Genomic DNA, 15,373 nt, shown 5'->3' with positions numbered 1-15,373 from the left:
AGAAACAAGCAGCAGCAGTGTAGTTTAGCTTTACTGTGTCTGCACATCCTGATGGTCCACATATAAAACTCCAGGAGACTCCAACAGTACCAATGAAATAATACACACAGACTCATGTATACAGTTTAAACAGCTGTGACTTTTACTAATGAATGACTGTGTTTGTGTGTAGGTGTACTGTGACATGGAGTCACATGGAGGAGGCTGGACGGTGAGTTTTTTTGAGTCATATACTGACTTTCAGAACAAACACTTCCTGTTAGACTTTCACAATAAATCAAATACCAGTAAAAAGTCTGTCATGTGGAAACCTGAGCTGGCAGGTGTGTTGTGTGTTCGTCCCTCCAGGTGTTCCAGAGGAGGATGGACGGCTCGGTGAACTTCTACAGGGGCTGGGATCAATACAAGACGGGCTTTGGGTGCGCTGATGGAGAGCACTGGCTCGGTGAGAGATGAACCCAAACTCACCATCGTGAGACCTCATGAAACTCTCTGTTCCTGAGAACAAACGTTATACTCTGTGGAGGAAATCCAGAGATGAGCCTCACGTCTTTAGATCAGTCACTTTGTGTTTGACTGAATTACATCTGTGCAAATGCTAAATGTACCTGTGTATATAAGTATATATATATAATATACTGTGTGTGTGTGTGTGTGTGTGTGTGTGTGCGTGCGTGCGTGCGTGTGTGCGCGCAGGTCTTGACAACATAAACAGCCTGACACAAGGCAGAAAAGTTGAGCTGCTGGTCGACATGGAGGACTTTAAAGGAAATAAAAGGTGGTCTCGGTACACTACGTTCTCCGTCGGAGGACCACGTACAGGATATAAACTGTCTGTAGGTGGATACATGAGGGGAGGAAAAGCAGGTCAGTAAGTTCACGTCAGGTTTGTCATTCAATCATTTATTTACTTCACTCTAGAAAATGTAACAAAAAAAGAAAAAGTCATCATTACTTTGTATTTTTGAGTCCATCAAAGAGGAGCATGTGAGGAGCGATCAGTTCAACAGAGACGTCCTTGATGACTCACTCAGCTCAGAGCCGTGGCCTGGCTGCAGGATGAGCACGGCTCCTTTATTTTAGCGGTCCAGCTCGTCTCAGGCAGCGTGAACACCAACACAAAGCATACAGAGCAGAGGTAGAGCGCTCACCCAGGCCCATGTTCAGTATTTTCAGATTATCAGTATCGGTGACTTTTCTGTCAGATTGCCAATAAAATAAATGAATGTGAAAATGTGCTACTTTGGCTCTGATGCAGCGTCCTGTCACACAACGTCCCGCCCACAACACCGTCTGATTGGTTACACGTCACTATTAAAGGGGCACTGTGTAGTTTTGGAGAAGTAATATTTACAATATTAATAAGGTAATAATACCAACTTTTTCCAAAAGTCATGAAAACAAAGAGAGTTTGTTTATTTAGTTTGTTTAGACAGAACAAAAATCAGCCAATGAAGATGTGAAAATGTCTTTCTGAAAACTACAGAGTGCACCTTTAATAGCTTGTTTGCAGTCACGTGCTCACGATGATGCGTGAAAGTCAGACGGGGGGCAGGAAGTGAAAATCGCTGGTTGGGAAACGTTGGGATTGGAGGAAAGTGAATACACTGAAGCCTTGGATGGATCTGCACACAGCAGGAGTCATCAGACACGTTGGATATGATCCCTACACTTTACAGAACAGGGACTTTTCCCACGGGTTGGCTGATTTGCCTGGCGTGGAGGCGATTGATATATCAAAGGACTTAGTCCTGCAGACCTCCTACTGCACGGCTCGCCAGATGAAGGAGTTCAACAGGCTTGAGGCTCAAAACTATTTTGTGTGTGGCTGAGTCAACAACTTAAATAAGCCAGATATATAAAGTTAAGTAGCAAAATGATTGTAGCCTTCATCACTGCACACACGAGCGTTGTCTGACTCTGCTCCTTCAGACTTCAGACGGAGGTTTTTAATCCACGTCTGCCGCTGTTTCTCCCTGAGTTTTTTAAACTTCTCGCCTTCATGTGTCGCAACTTTCGGGACTCAGAAGTAGCTCTTGTTTTTTTCCAATCTGCTGCCTGGCCTGCTGATGAGGAGGACTTCAGCTGTCCGGACCATAACTGTTCCTTCAGTCCATCTGATGAATCCATGTCGTTTTTAAAAGTTACGCTGATGTTTAAAGTTTATACACATTTACCAACACTGTGGTTCTTGTATGTGTTTCTGTAGGAAACTCCCTGAAAATTCACAACGGACAAAAGTTCTCCACCTTCGACAAAGACCAGGACTCCTGGGGCCGCAACTGTGCCAGAAAATACCTGGGAGCGTTCTGGTACAGGAGATGTCACCACACAAATCCCAACGGGGTTTATCGTTGGGGGTATGATAGAACTCTCTATGCTGTTGGAGTGTCTTGGTCCAGGTGGAAGGGTCACAACTACTCCCTGAAGAGCATCAGCATGAAGATCCGTCCTGTGAAGTAGATCTCCAGGACCATCGTACAGCAGAATATCAGCAGTTGATCTCTAGTGATTTCTTTCTCTTTCTATCATTAAGCATGTAATCTCTTAATGGGCCGTATTTTCCTGAAACTGGTTCCCAGCACAGTCCACCAGCACACCAGCTCATGTCTGTGAACACATCTGTGGTGTCTCGCAGCAGCAGCAGCAGCAGCAGCAGCAGCAGCAGCAGCAGCAGCAGCAGCAGCAGCAGCAGCAGCAGGAATGAATGCTGCAGACAGGCCGAGGTGTGTACGACAAACTAGAACAGTTCTCAAGAAATGTAGCGTGGTGCGTATTCCCATACTAATGCTGCAGCACTAAGTAACTGCTACAGCCTAAACTGTTCATCATGAGCGAGGGGAGAAGCTGCTGAACGCTTGGATGTAGATTGTAGATTAGATTGAGGGAATGAGCGAATTAGAAAACTGGTGCCGTCTGCTTCCCTTCAGAAATGTAGGCTCAAAGTGAACATTGGAGCTTATGAGGGAGTTGGTGGTGCAGCCAAAAGTGTAAGTCTGTGCTTCCATAGTTACAGGCCTGCGACCAGCACACAATTGATTGAATCAGGCTCAACGCACAAATATGTAACATCCCAAATATTAATAAACATTACCGACGTGTCAGGACTTCAGGCTGAACTGCTGAACTGACCACCAGCAGGGAAACCTTCAGCTGGACTGCTGCTCCATGTGTGCCAGCAGGAAAGTCGGCCCGGAAACATTTAATGGATAAAGATAAATGTGTAGTCTCACGGTGTGTTCATCTCTGCACTATCTTGATATTTGGTGGAGGTTTAAACCTTAATGTGGATCATAACCTGCTGTATGATGACAATAAATAAGAAGCTGAGCAGAAAGCTGATGGTCTGATGTCTTCATGTGCTCACAAATGTGTTATTTGTGTCTCCGTGACGCCTCCCAGCTCTGTAAGGAACCGCTCCACAACACAGACAGTTTTCAGACTGGGGTTGTAACGCTGAGAGTTTCACAGTGTGATACCATCTCAGAAACATCCCAGTTTCACCATGTTACACTGTTGTTACCATTATTATCATTATTATCATTATTCTTCTTCTTCTTATTATTATTATTATTACATTATTAATATCATTATTATTATCATAATTATTATTTTCATTATTATTATTATCAGTTAACAGAATGAAAACAAGAGTTTCACAGACAAATGTTTTCTCATCATTTCATAAAATATTCCCAGACAGACATTAAAGTTGATATAAACTTGGATTTTCTTTTTATTAACACTGTATTCAAAGGTTAAAATGTAAAATTACATCAGCCTTGTGAACTGAACCATTGTAAGTGTGTGTGATTGCTGTTGGTGATCAGAGGTGATTCGGTGTCCATCAGTGCAGTCAGAGAGTCCGGCCTCGGCCTCGTCCTCGTTAAGGCTCGGGCAGGGTGTAGTCCGCCGGGTGGTTTCCCTCACGGAGGCGTCCGAAGCAGCCGAGCAGCAGGTCGACCGCCGTGCTAACTGTGGACTGGACGTCCTGTTCGGTCTGACCCCTCAGAGGATTCACCTCCACCATGTCCACCGCTGACAGGAGTCCTGCGGGACGAGAGCAGAATGATTCTCCAGTGTGTGCACCAAGTAAGAAGCTCCAGCCAGCAGCTGGTTAGCGTAGCTTAGCATAAAGACTTGAGGCAGGGGGAAACAGCTAGCATGGCTCTCATTAACATGTTTGATCTCATTTGTTTGAAAGGTTTGTGAAAACAGCAGATCACTGTTTTCAGTGTGTGTTGTTGGACTTTTGAGTCGTACCTGTCTGACGCAGGTGTTCAGCGATGTAGACGCCCTCTCTGTAGTTGAGTCCTCCCACTACAGGTGTCCCGGTCGCTGGGGTAACAGAGGGGTCGATGGCGTCGATGTCGTAGCTCAGGTGGATCGGTTTCTTCACTCTGTTCACACAAGAAAAAATCGTATTATCGTGATGTGCAGAGTGAAGCCGACTCTGCTCCGGAGCTTTTGATCAGAGCAGTGTTCCCACTTTTTAGTTGTAGATATTTCAAATTTACATTTTTCTGAATTGTTTTTCAGTTTGTCTGTTGAGACAACGCCGACAAAAAGCCCTTTCATTTTTATTTGAATGCTTATATTTTCACTATATTCTCTAATCATACGTTTGGTTTTGCACAATATTTACAGAAGCCCTGAGGGACGAGTGAAGACATTTTTTTTTCTGGTGATTCATTTTCTAAGTCTGATCTAAATTATTTTCTCTCCTGTGTTTATGACTTTTGAACTTGTGGGAAAAAAATGTTGCCAGCATAATCTGTCTTCCTTAGTTTTTTCTCCATCCGTGAGAACACATGAATTTTTTTAATTTTAATTTTAATTTGCAAAACCAAGTGACGAAATGTGAAACCAAGTGGGGAAAAAAAACCTCAGTTTCAAACAGTAAAAAAAACCAAACATTTTTCTCCTGAATTTTTCTTTTTCACATTTTCACAGATGAAAAAAAGGTTTAGGAACATAAACAAATGAAACAAATGAGAAAAATAATTTAGATCAGAATTAGAAAATTGCTCACCAGGAAAGAAAGAAAAACATTTTCACGAGAAAATTTCTTTTTTTCACTTTTTTGTCCTGAAAAATGTTTCACGTTTTCACAGGTAAAAAAAATGTGCATGTTTGAAACTGAGTGAATATTTTTTTTCTCCAGACAAATAAAAAAGTGAAAAAAAGTTTTAGCCAGACAATTTTTTTTTCAAAGGCTGTTTTTAAAGAAAAATATTTTCTCATGGGGAAAAATAATCTCCTGAGAAACTTTTTGTTTCACTACTTTTCACACAAAAAAATGTTCTCGAATTTGTTTTTTCACATTTTCAAAGATGGAAACCAGTTCCTGAGTCATAAACACAGGAGGGAACATAATTCAGATCAGAATTAGAAAATCGATCACCAGGAAAGAACGAAAACATTTTCACATTTATTTTTTAGCTTTTTTTTTTTTCGCTTGGTTTCACACAATGAAACTTTTTTTTTCTTGATCTGTTTCCCACATGTTTTCACAGCTGAAGAACAATGTGCGTGTTTGAAACTGAGTGACTTTTCTTTTTTTTAAATCTTATGACAAAAAATATTAATTCCAGGAGACATTTTTTTCCACAGGAGAAAAAAAATTTGATTGTTGGAACTGAAAAAAAGTTTTAGACAGATATTTTTTTGGGGTTTTGTAATACTAAGTTTGACCACAAGAAATAATAATAATAAAAAAAGTAAAATAAAATAAAGTCATTTCTCACAGGACATCTTCTAAAAACTTTTCTTTCTTTTTTAAATCTTTCTTCTGACAAAAAAAAAAAAAAAAAAATTCAGGAGAATTTTTTTCCACAGGAGAAAAAAATTGATTGTTGGAACTGAAAAAAAGTTTTAGACAGATATTTTTTTTTCAAAGGCTTTTTCTAAAGAAAACAAATTCTCATGGGGGAAATAATCTCCTGAGAAACTCTTTGTTTCACTACATTTCACACAAAAAAAAATTCTCGCGTTTCTTTTTTCACGTTTTCAAAGTTGGAAAGAGGTAAAGATTAAACAGGTGGAGGTGGAGCTCACTTGGCAGAGAGGTAGTCGCAGGTCTCCTCCATGACTCTGGCTACACCCAGTTTATCCACCTCTGACATGGAGAACACCTTCACACCCAGGAGCTTCAGGATGTAACTGTCCAGATAAAAGAAAAAGTCTCCAAGTTATTATTTTATTACAAAAACGCCAGATATCATCTTGAATAAGTGTTTATTAGTCAGAATGTGACTCAGTGCTAACTCCACTTTAATCCAGACTGAAACATAAAACCACCGTTATGACTGACGTGAAAACAGAAACCAACTTCAGTATCAGAAACAGTTCTCCTCCTGCTCAGCACCTCTCAGCTCCTGTTTGCAGTCACGTTTGTTGTGTTTTTATTTTACCTCCGGTTTCTACTCCACCATCAGAGTTTGAGTTAAACTCCTAACTAATGTATGTTATGCATGATGCTAGCGGGCTGAAACAAAAACACAAAACTGTTGAAGTATGCTACTTTGGAAATTCTGCTGTATTTTGATAGTTTTAACTGAACTTAATAATAAAGATCCTTTTTAATTTAATTTACAAAAAACGTAGCAAAACCTGAGGGATGACATGTGAAACCTGTGTGATGACACGTGAAACCTGTGTGATGACACGTGAAACCTGAGGGATGACACGTGAAACCTGTGTGATGACACGTGAAACCTGAGGGATGACATGTGAAACCTGTGTGATGACACGTGAAACCTGTGTGATGACACGTGAAACCTGTGTGATGACACGTGAATCAGAAACCTACTGCTCTCCTGGGTCCACGTCCCTCAGACCGATGTAGACGAGATCTTTGGCCGACACACACGGTTTGATCCACGAGAAGTTCGGCAGGACGGGAACCTGTCGACATAAAGAACACGATCTGAATATTCAGCCTGTCCGAACAAACTGATGCTGCTGATGAGCTTCAGCAGACCTTTGCGTGCAGCTCGTGGAGGAGGTAAGACAGGGGCTGTCCGTGGATGTTTCCGGTGGATGAGGTCAGCGGCGTGTTGATGTCTGCGTGGGCGTCGACCCACACGACGCTCAGCTCCCCGACCGCCGCAGAGTGACCGTGGATGGAGCCGATGGCCAGACTGATGAAGACAAACCAGAGAGCAGAGACTTGATTTCATACCTCAAATGTTTTTCTTGTGCTTCACTACATTTATGTAATAAATTCACTTTACAGAAGTAAAGTGGAAAAAAAAGTGGAGTGGAAAAACAAAAAAAAATGAATGAAAAAAAATATGAGTTTCAAGTGAAAAAACAAATTCTGATTACAAAAATCAGAATCTGTTTTTAAAATAAAAGAATGAATAATGCTGCTCTGGGTGAGACTTTGAATGCAGGACCTGCCGTGTGCCTTCCATTGTTTCTAAATATTTTTTATCAACACTGTATTTCACTGATGCAGTGAACATATTTATTTGTTATTTAACTGATTTTTTTCCACTAGGGAATTTTTAATTTTTTTTTTTCTGGAGAACGTATTTTTGTTTCCCACATGTGAAACTGCATAAAAAAAAACAAAGTCAAACAAAAAGCAAATTCAGGAGAAATAAAAAAATAATTTTCACCAGAAGATTTATTTCTGGAGAAATGTTTTATTTTCCGCGTGTGAAACTGAGTGAAAAAAAAGACATTTTTAAGAGGAAACAAAAATTTCATGTGTAAGAAAAATGTGTTTTTTGTTTTTATTCGATTTATTATCAGGAGAAAAACTTTTGTTCATGTGTGAAAATGAGAGAAATAAAAAAATTCAGGAAAAAAAATTGTACATAAAAAATCGAGAAAAAAAATATTTTTTCAGGAGAAAAAACGTGTTTGTGAAACCAAGTGAAAAAACAAAACAAAACTTTTTCACGAGTAAACAAAAAATTCAGGAAAAATAAAAAATCTCTGGAGAAAGTGTTTGTCTTCGATGTGTGAAACTGAGTGAATAAAGACATTTTTAAGGGAAACAAAAATTTCATGTGTAAGAAAAATGTGTTTTTTTCCATGAGAAATCCGAAGTGAGGCCGAGTGATTTTTTTTTTTCAGAAGAAAAAAATCTTGAGAAAATGTTTTTGTGTCGAGTGGAAACATAAAAAATTCATGATCGAGTAATATTTTTTTTTGGTGAAACCAAGTATAAAAAGAAACTGTGAAACTGAGTTAAAAAAAAAATTGAAAATCCAGGAGAAATTTGAAAATGTTTCCCCAGCGAATAGAATTTTTCTGAAGGATGTTTTTTCTGTGTGTGAAACAGGAAAAGGAAAAAATATGAGAAAATGTTTTTAATAAAAGAATTTCAGAAGAAAAACAGATGTGTGAAATGATCGAGTGAATTATTTTACTTTCAGGAGAAAACCTTTTTTTTCACGTGTGAAAAAATAGAATTTGTTTCTCTCAGGGAAAAACTTAATTTCTAGAGCCTTGAAATGATCGAGTGAATCATTATTGAAAAAATATTTTTCCAGGAGAAAAACATTTTCTCTATGTGAGCAGCAGTTTTTTTTTCAGGGGAGATTTTTTTATTTTAGGAGTAAGAAGATTCTGGAGAGAAGTTTTTCTTCTATGTGTCAAACTGAGTGAGAAAAGGAGAGACAAGAATGTAATGAATAAGATTGAGCGAAAATAAAACAAATTTCAGGAGAAAAAACATTTTATGTGTCAAACTGAGTGAAAAACTTTTTTCCAGGGAGTTTTGTTTTTCTGAAGAAATAGTTGTTTTAATGTGTGAAACAGGAAAAATAAATACTTTCAGGAGAAAAAAAATTTCATGTGAAAGATCGAGTTAAAAAAAAGTGTTTTTAGGAGAAAAAACTTTTGTGTAAAACCAAGTTAAAAAACAGTTTTTCAGGTGAAACACAATTTTTCATGCGTGAAACTGAGTGAAAAAATTATAATTTTCAGGAGAAATTTGAAAAAAGTTTTTCAAGGATTTCTTTTCAAAATATTTCAGAAGAAAAACAGATGTGTGAAATGATCGAGTGAATTATTTTACTTTCAGGAGTATGAAGGTAGATTTGTGTCTTTATTATTCAATCAAAAAAAAGGTTGCTTCAATCAAAAAATATATTTTCAATCAAAAAAACCTGTTTCAATCAAAGAAAAAAAGTGTTTGAATGCAAAAATATATTTGAGACTCAAAAAAATGCATTTGAACACTATTTTTTTTTGCTTGAAATTTTTTTTTTGATAGAAGTGAAGGTTTTTTTGTTTGAAGCAACTTTTTTGATTGAAGTATTGTTGTTTTGTGTTTGGGCCATATTATGGGTAGGACATTTGTGTCTTTATAATTCAATCAAAAAAGAAGTTGCTTCAAACAAACAAAAAATATTTTCAATAAAAAAACACTTCAATCAAAAAATAAACCTTTTCAATCATAGAAAAAAAATTTTTGAATGCAAAAAAATATTTGAGACTCAAAAAATTGCACTTGAACACTTTTTTTTGATTGAAAATGTTTTCTTTGATTGAAGTAATCTTTTTTGTGTTTGGACCATGTTGTGGGACATTTGTGTCTTAATAATTCAATCCCAAAAAAGTTGCTTCAATCAAAAAAATAATATTTTCAATCAAAGAAAAAACTGTTTAAATGCAAAAAAAAAAAATCATTTGAAGTGTTTTTTTTTTAATTGAACTTTCTCTTTTTTTGAATGAAGTGAAAAAAGTTTTGAAATCGTTTTTTTTTTTTGTTTAAATCATTTTGACACAAACGTACCGCAGTGGGCGGGTGCTTCCCCATTGGTCAGACATGTTTGAGTGACAAGTGTCTACACCAACGACGTCTTTCTGACAAGCAAGTCATGGTCTCCAGCAGCCAGGAAGCAGTGGTGGAGTTGTTGTATATATGTCTATGGTGGTTAGTAGATAAAACCACAGACACATACACAGAGACGCCTCATTGAGCGGGTTGTTCCGCTGCTGCGATACGTCGACGTCGCCGCCATATTGGAGGAGGCAGCTCTGCCCTGTGAACTAATACAAGTGAATGGAGTGAACTTTACAAAGCTCCTTCTACAAAGTGCTATAAGTTAATGTCTCATTTACACATTCACACACGTACGAATATATTCAGGAAACAGACAGGAACCACAAACAACGTCTGTAACGTCCTCTGATGATTATAAACGTTAACTACTCCTCATATGTTCAGTAAACAGGTGGGCAATGGGGAAGCACCCGCCCACTGCGGTACGTTTGTGTCAAAATGATTAAAAAAAAAAAAACGATTTCAAAACTTTTTTCACTTCATTCAAAAAAAAGAGAAAGTTCAATTAAAAAAAAAACCCACTTCAAATGATTTTTTTTTTTTTGCATTTAAACAGTTTTTTCTTTGATTGAAAATATATTTTATTTGATTGAAGCAACTTTTTTGGGATTGAATAATTAAGACACAAATGTCCCACAACATGGTCCAAACACAAAAAAGATTACTTCAATCAAAGAAAACATTTTCAATCAAAAAAAAGTGTTCAAGTGGAATTTTTTGAGTCTCAAATATTTTTTTGCATTCAAAAACATTTTTTCTATGATTGAAAAGGTTTATTTTTTGAGTGAAGTGATTTTTTTATTGAAAATATTTTTTGTTTGTTTGAAGCAACTTCTTTTTTGATTGAATTATAAAGACACAAATGTCCTACCCATAATATGGTCCAAACACAAAACAACAATACTTCAATCAAAAAAGTTGCTTCAAACAAAAAAACCTTCACTTCTATCAAAAAAAACATTTTCAAGCAAAAAAAAAAATAGTGTTCAAATGCATTTTTTTGAGTCTCAAATATATTTTTGCATTCAAACACTTTTTTTCTTTGATTGAAAATATATTTTTTGATTGAAGCAACCTTTTTTTGATTGAATAATAAAGACACAAATCTACCTTCATACAGGAGAAAACCTTTTTTTTCACGTGGGAAACTGATAGAATTTGTTTCTCTCAGGGAAAAACTTTATTTCTAGAGACTTTTTTTTCCATTTGTGAAACTAAGTGAAAAAAATATTTTTTTCCAGGGAGTTTTGTTTTTCTGAAGAAATTGTTGTTTTAATGTGTGAAACTGGAAAAATAAAAACTTTCAGGAGAAAAAAAATTTCATGTGAAAGATCGAGTTAAAAAAAAGTGTTTTTAGGAGAAAAAACTTTTGTGTTAAGTTAAAAAAACAAAAAAAATTTGCACAAGTAAAAAGAAAATTCAGGAAAAATAAATATATATATATGTTTGTCTTGTTTGTGAAACTGGAAAAATAAAAACTTTCAGGAGAAAAAAAATGTCATGTGTCAGATCAAATGTAAAAAATAAAAAAAATTCAGGGAAAAAAACAATTTCAAGTGAAAGATCGAGTAAGAAAACTCTTTTAGGGGAAAAAACTTTTGTGTGAAACCAAGTAAAAAAAGGAGGAATATATATATACATATATATATATATATATATATATATATATATATATATATATATATACATATATATATATATATATGTATATATATATATATATATATACATATATATATATATATATATATATATATATATATATATATATATGTATATATACATCACTGATGGAGAAATAAAACATTAGTCCTGTTGAGAACATGAGGCGGTGGAGCACTGCAGCCTCTTGTGGTCAGAACGAGTATTAAAAAAAAAAAACACTGAAAAAAATCAGCCTCACAAAAAAAAAAAGTTCTCCTGCCAAAACGTCTCGGTTTCACACATGAAGAATATTTTTTCTCTCAGCAGTTCTCAGGAGAGAAAACTGTTTAGATCAGGACTTCTTTCTCAAACTAAAAAGTTTTCACCTGCAGAGTCTCACCTGAAGTCCCAACATGATGTCTACAGATAAAACACAGAATTCCCCTTTAAAGGCTGAACAGAATGAAAGAAAACGTCTGCAGTTGTTCCTCACGAACACTTTGTGTCTTTGTGTTGGACATTGAACCGACCTGATGACGTCTGTCTGCACTGAGCGAGCGAGCGATCGATCGATCGATCGCGCTGTTTGATCTGCTCTGTGTGCAGCTGGTGGATGATTGACACACTGAGGCACCAGAGTCAACCATCAACATATTAACCACTTTACTACATGAAGGCAGAGACACACAGTCCCAGTCAACAGAGAAGTACCTCAAAATTGCACTTAAGTAGTACTTGAGTACTTAAATACTTGAGTAGATGTACCTATAGTTCCTTCAACCACTGATTAGTACCAGCGTTGTAAAATACTCGAGTAAAAGTAAAGAGATGGTGTTACAATATTACTTTGGTAGAAGTGAAAGTCCCCCATATGATTAGTACTCGAGTAAAAATCTCAAAGTATCTGATATTAAATGTACTTATTTATCAGAAGTACAAGTAAAGTAACTGATCCATATATTTACATGTATGTGAATTCTAATTATTGGAATTTGTTGATAAAAGTTTGTTTTTGTTGATAAGTTAAAAAAAATGCTACTTTGGCTCTGATGCAGCATGTAATCTGTAAAGTAACTAGTAACTAAAGTGATCAGATAAATGGAGTGAAAGTATGAAGCAGCAAAAAAAAGCAAATACTCAAGTAAAGTTCTCAAAATTGTACTTTAGTTACAAAATACATAATTAGTTTCATTCCCTCACTGAAGTTTGACATATTTACTAGAGTATTTCCATTTTCTGCTACTTTAAACTTCCACTCCATTACATTTTGGAGGCAAATATTGTACTTTTTACTCCAATACATTTATTTGATCACTTTAGTTACTAGTTACTTTGTAGCAAAGTAGCACGTTTATAAATGTATTTATTCTAGCATCAATACCATTTTTAAAAAACTTCCATACATGTAAATATATGGATCAGTTACTTTATTTTTACTTTTGATAATTAAGTACATTTAATATCAGATACTTTAAGACTTTTACTTGAGTACTATTCACATGGGGGACTTTCACTTTTACCAAAGTAACATTTTAACATCATACCTTTACTTTTACTCGAGACTTTTCGTACTTTTTACAACCCTGGTTGTTATTTTTCATACATTCACTAAAAGTAATGGAATGTAACTAAGTAGGTTTTCAAGTACAGTACTTAAGTACAAATTTGAGGTACTTGTACTTGAGTATTTCCATGCTCTGTTACTTTTACTCCATTACATTCCACACAGCCTCACCTGTGGTCTCCTCCCAGCATCACTGACGTGTGTCCGTCCTCCTTCACAGCCTGCACCGCCTCCGACAGCCTCTGGTTGGCGCTGCCCACCGCCCGCGCTCGCTTCACCCGACCCACCGGCTCGTCGTCCGCCACTTCCTCAAACGTCAGGTTCCCATAATCCTTCACTGCACAGCCTGGAGACACAGCAGACATCTCTGAGCCAGAGGATCCTTCCCTCCTTCCCTCCTTCCCTCCTTCCCTCCTTCCTTCCCTCCTTCCCCCCTTCCTTCCCTCCTTCCCTCCTTCCTTCCTTCCATCTTTCCTTCCTTCCCTCCTTCCCTCCTTCCCTCCTTCCTTCCTTCCATCTTTCCTTCCTTCCCTCCTTCCCTCCTTCCTTTCCTCCTTCCTTCCTTCCCTCCTTCCCTCCTTCCTTCCCTCCTTCCTTCCCTCCTTCCTTCCCTCCTTCCCTCCTTCCCTCCTTCCTTCCTTCCATCCTTCCCTCCATCCTTCCCTCCTTCCTTCCCTCCTTCCTTCCCTCCTTCCCTCCTTCCCTCCTTCCTTCCTTCCATCCTTCCCTCCTTCCTTCCCTCCTTCCTTCCCTCCTTCCTTCCATCCATCCTTCCCTCCTTCCTTCCTTCCCTCCTTCCCTCCCTCCTTCCCTCCTTCCTTCCTTCCCTCCTTCCCTCCTTCCTTCCTTCCTTCCATCCATCCTTCCCTCCTTCCCTCCTTCCCTCCTTCCTTCCCTCCTTCCTTCCCTCCTTCCTTCCATCCATCCTTCCCTCCTTCCCTCCTTCCTTCCCTCCTTCCTTCCTTCCCTCCTTCCTTCCCTCCTTCCTTCCCTCCTTCCTTCCATCCATCCTTCCCTCCTTCCTTCCTTCCCTCCTTCCTTCCATCCATCCTTCCCTCCTTCCCTCCTTCCTTCCCTCCTTCCTTCCCTCCCTCCCTCCTTCCCTCCTTCCTTCCCTCCTTCCTTCCTTCCCTCCTTCCCTCCTTCCTTCCCTCCTTCCCTCCTTCCTTCCCTCCTTCCTTCCCTCCTTCCTTCCCTCCCTCCTTCCTTCCCTCCTTCCTTCCCTCCTTCCTTCCCTCCTTCCTTCCATCCATCCTTCCCTCCTTCCTTCCTTCCCTCCTTCCTTCCATCCATCCTTCCCTCCTTCCCTCCTTCCCTCCTTCCTTCCCTCCTTCCTTCCCTCCCTCCCTCCTTCCCTCCTTCCTTCCCTCCTTCCTTCCTTCCCTCCTTCCCTCCTTCCTTCCCTCCTTCCTTCCCTCCTTCCCTCCTTCCTTCCTTCCTTCCATCCATCCTTCCCTCCTTCCCTCCTTCCCTCCTTCCTTCCCTCCTTCCTTCCCTCCTTCCCTCCTTCCCTCCTTCCTTCCCTCCTTCCTTCCCTCCCTCCCTCCTTCCCTCCTTCCTTCCCTCCTTCCCTCCTTCCCTCCTTCCTTCCCTCCTTCCTTCCCTCCTTCCCTCCTTCCCTCCTTCCTTCCCTCCTTCCCTCCTTCCCTCCTTCCTTCCCTCCTTCCTTCCCTCCTTCCCTCCTTCCCTCCTTCCTTCCCTCCTTCCTTCCCTCCCTCCCTCCTTCCCTCCTTCCTTCCCTCCTTCCTTCCCTCCTTCCTTCCCTCCTTCCTTCCTTCCCTCCTTCCCTCCCTCCTCAGAGTTGACAAAGTCTGATTTCCCAGAATGCACTCTGTGTCGAAATCTTTTTCATTTTGCAACACAAAGTCAACATTTAGAGACACAACGACCTGCTGCCGCCTCATGAACCACACACACACACACACACACACACACACACACACACACACACACACACACACACACACACATCCACACACACACACACACATACACACACACATACATACACACACACACACACATCCACACACACACACACACACACACACACACACACACATACACACACACACACACACACATCCACACACACACACACACATACACACACACATACATACACACACACACACACATCCACACACACACACACACACACACATCCACACACACACACACACACACGGTACTTTTTGAATACTACTGTACTTTTACTACATGAATACTGCTGTACTTTTACTACATAAATACTGCTGTACTTTTACTACATGAATACTGCTGTACTTTTACTACATGAATACTGCTGTACTTTTACTACATAAATACTGCTGTACTTTTACTACATAAATACTGCTGTA

The 15,373-nt window shown here is 38.7% G+C and overlaps 2 protein-coding genes across 2 annotated transcripts in view; one reads left to right on the top strand and one right to left on the bottom strand.

Annotated features, from left to right (window-relative positions):
- Positions 1-321: 321 nt before the first annotated feature.
- LOC141016058 (microfibril-associated glycoprotein 4-like) lies at positions 322-3,337 on the top strand. Its single transcript, XM_073490310.1, has 3 exons — positions 322-445; positions 697-867; positions 2,210-3,337. The coding sequence occupies exons 1-3, from the start codon at positions 364-366 to the stop codon at positions 2,461-2,463; spliced, it is 507 nt and encodes a 168-aa protein (XP_073346411.1). The 5' UTR covers positions 322-363; the 3' UTR covers positions 2,464-3,337.
- Positions 3,338-3,712: 375 nt separating this feature from the next.
- Positions 3,713-15,373, bottom strand: part of arg1 (arginase 1) — a 12,613-nt gene continuing 952 nt past the window's right edge. The window contains exons 3-8 of the mRNA XM_073489552.1: positions 13,185-13,359; positions 6,983-7,142; positions 6,812-6,906; positions 6,058-6,162; positions 4,264-4,400; positions 3,713-4,050 (exon numbers count right to left, since the gene is read on the bottom strand). Of these exons, the coding sequence (XP_073345653.1) occupies positions 3,887-4,050; positions 4,264-4,400; positions 6,058-6,162; positions 6,812-6,906; positions 6,983-7,142; positions 13,185-13,359 (836 nt within the window). The 3' untranslated portion in view covers positions 3,713-3,886. The remainder of the gene's footprint in view (positions 4,051-4,263; positions 4,401-6,057; positions 6,163-6,811; positions 6,907-6,982; positions 7,143-13,184; positions 13,360-15,373) is intronic.

Source organism: Pagrus major, chromosome 20 (genome assembly GCF_040436345.1).
Source record: "Pagrus major chromosome 20, Pma_NU_1.0".
Taxonomy (NCBI): domain Eukaryota; kingdom Metazoa; phylum Chordata; class Actinopteri; order Spariformes; family Sparidae; genus Pagrus; species Pagrus major.
The sequence above is the reverse complement of the archived record's forward strand: the minus strand, read 5'-3'. Positions and strand labels throughout refer to the sequence as shown.

Excerpts from the sequence above, each read along its gene's own strand:
- LOC141016058 (XM_073490310.1), top strand. The coding sequence starts at position 364 with ATGGACGGCTCGGTGAACTTCTACAGGGGCTGGGATCAATACAAGACG. Across the intron at positions 446-696 it reads TGATGGAGAGCACTGGCTCG|GTCTTGACAACATAAACAGC; the intron begins GTGAGAGATGAA and ends GTGTGCGCGCAG. Across the intron at positions 868-2,209 it reads CATGAGGGGAGGAAAAGCAG|GAAACTCCCTGAAAATTCAC; the intron begins GTCAGTAAGTTC and ends GTGTTTCTGTAG.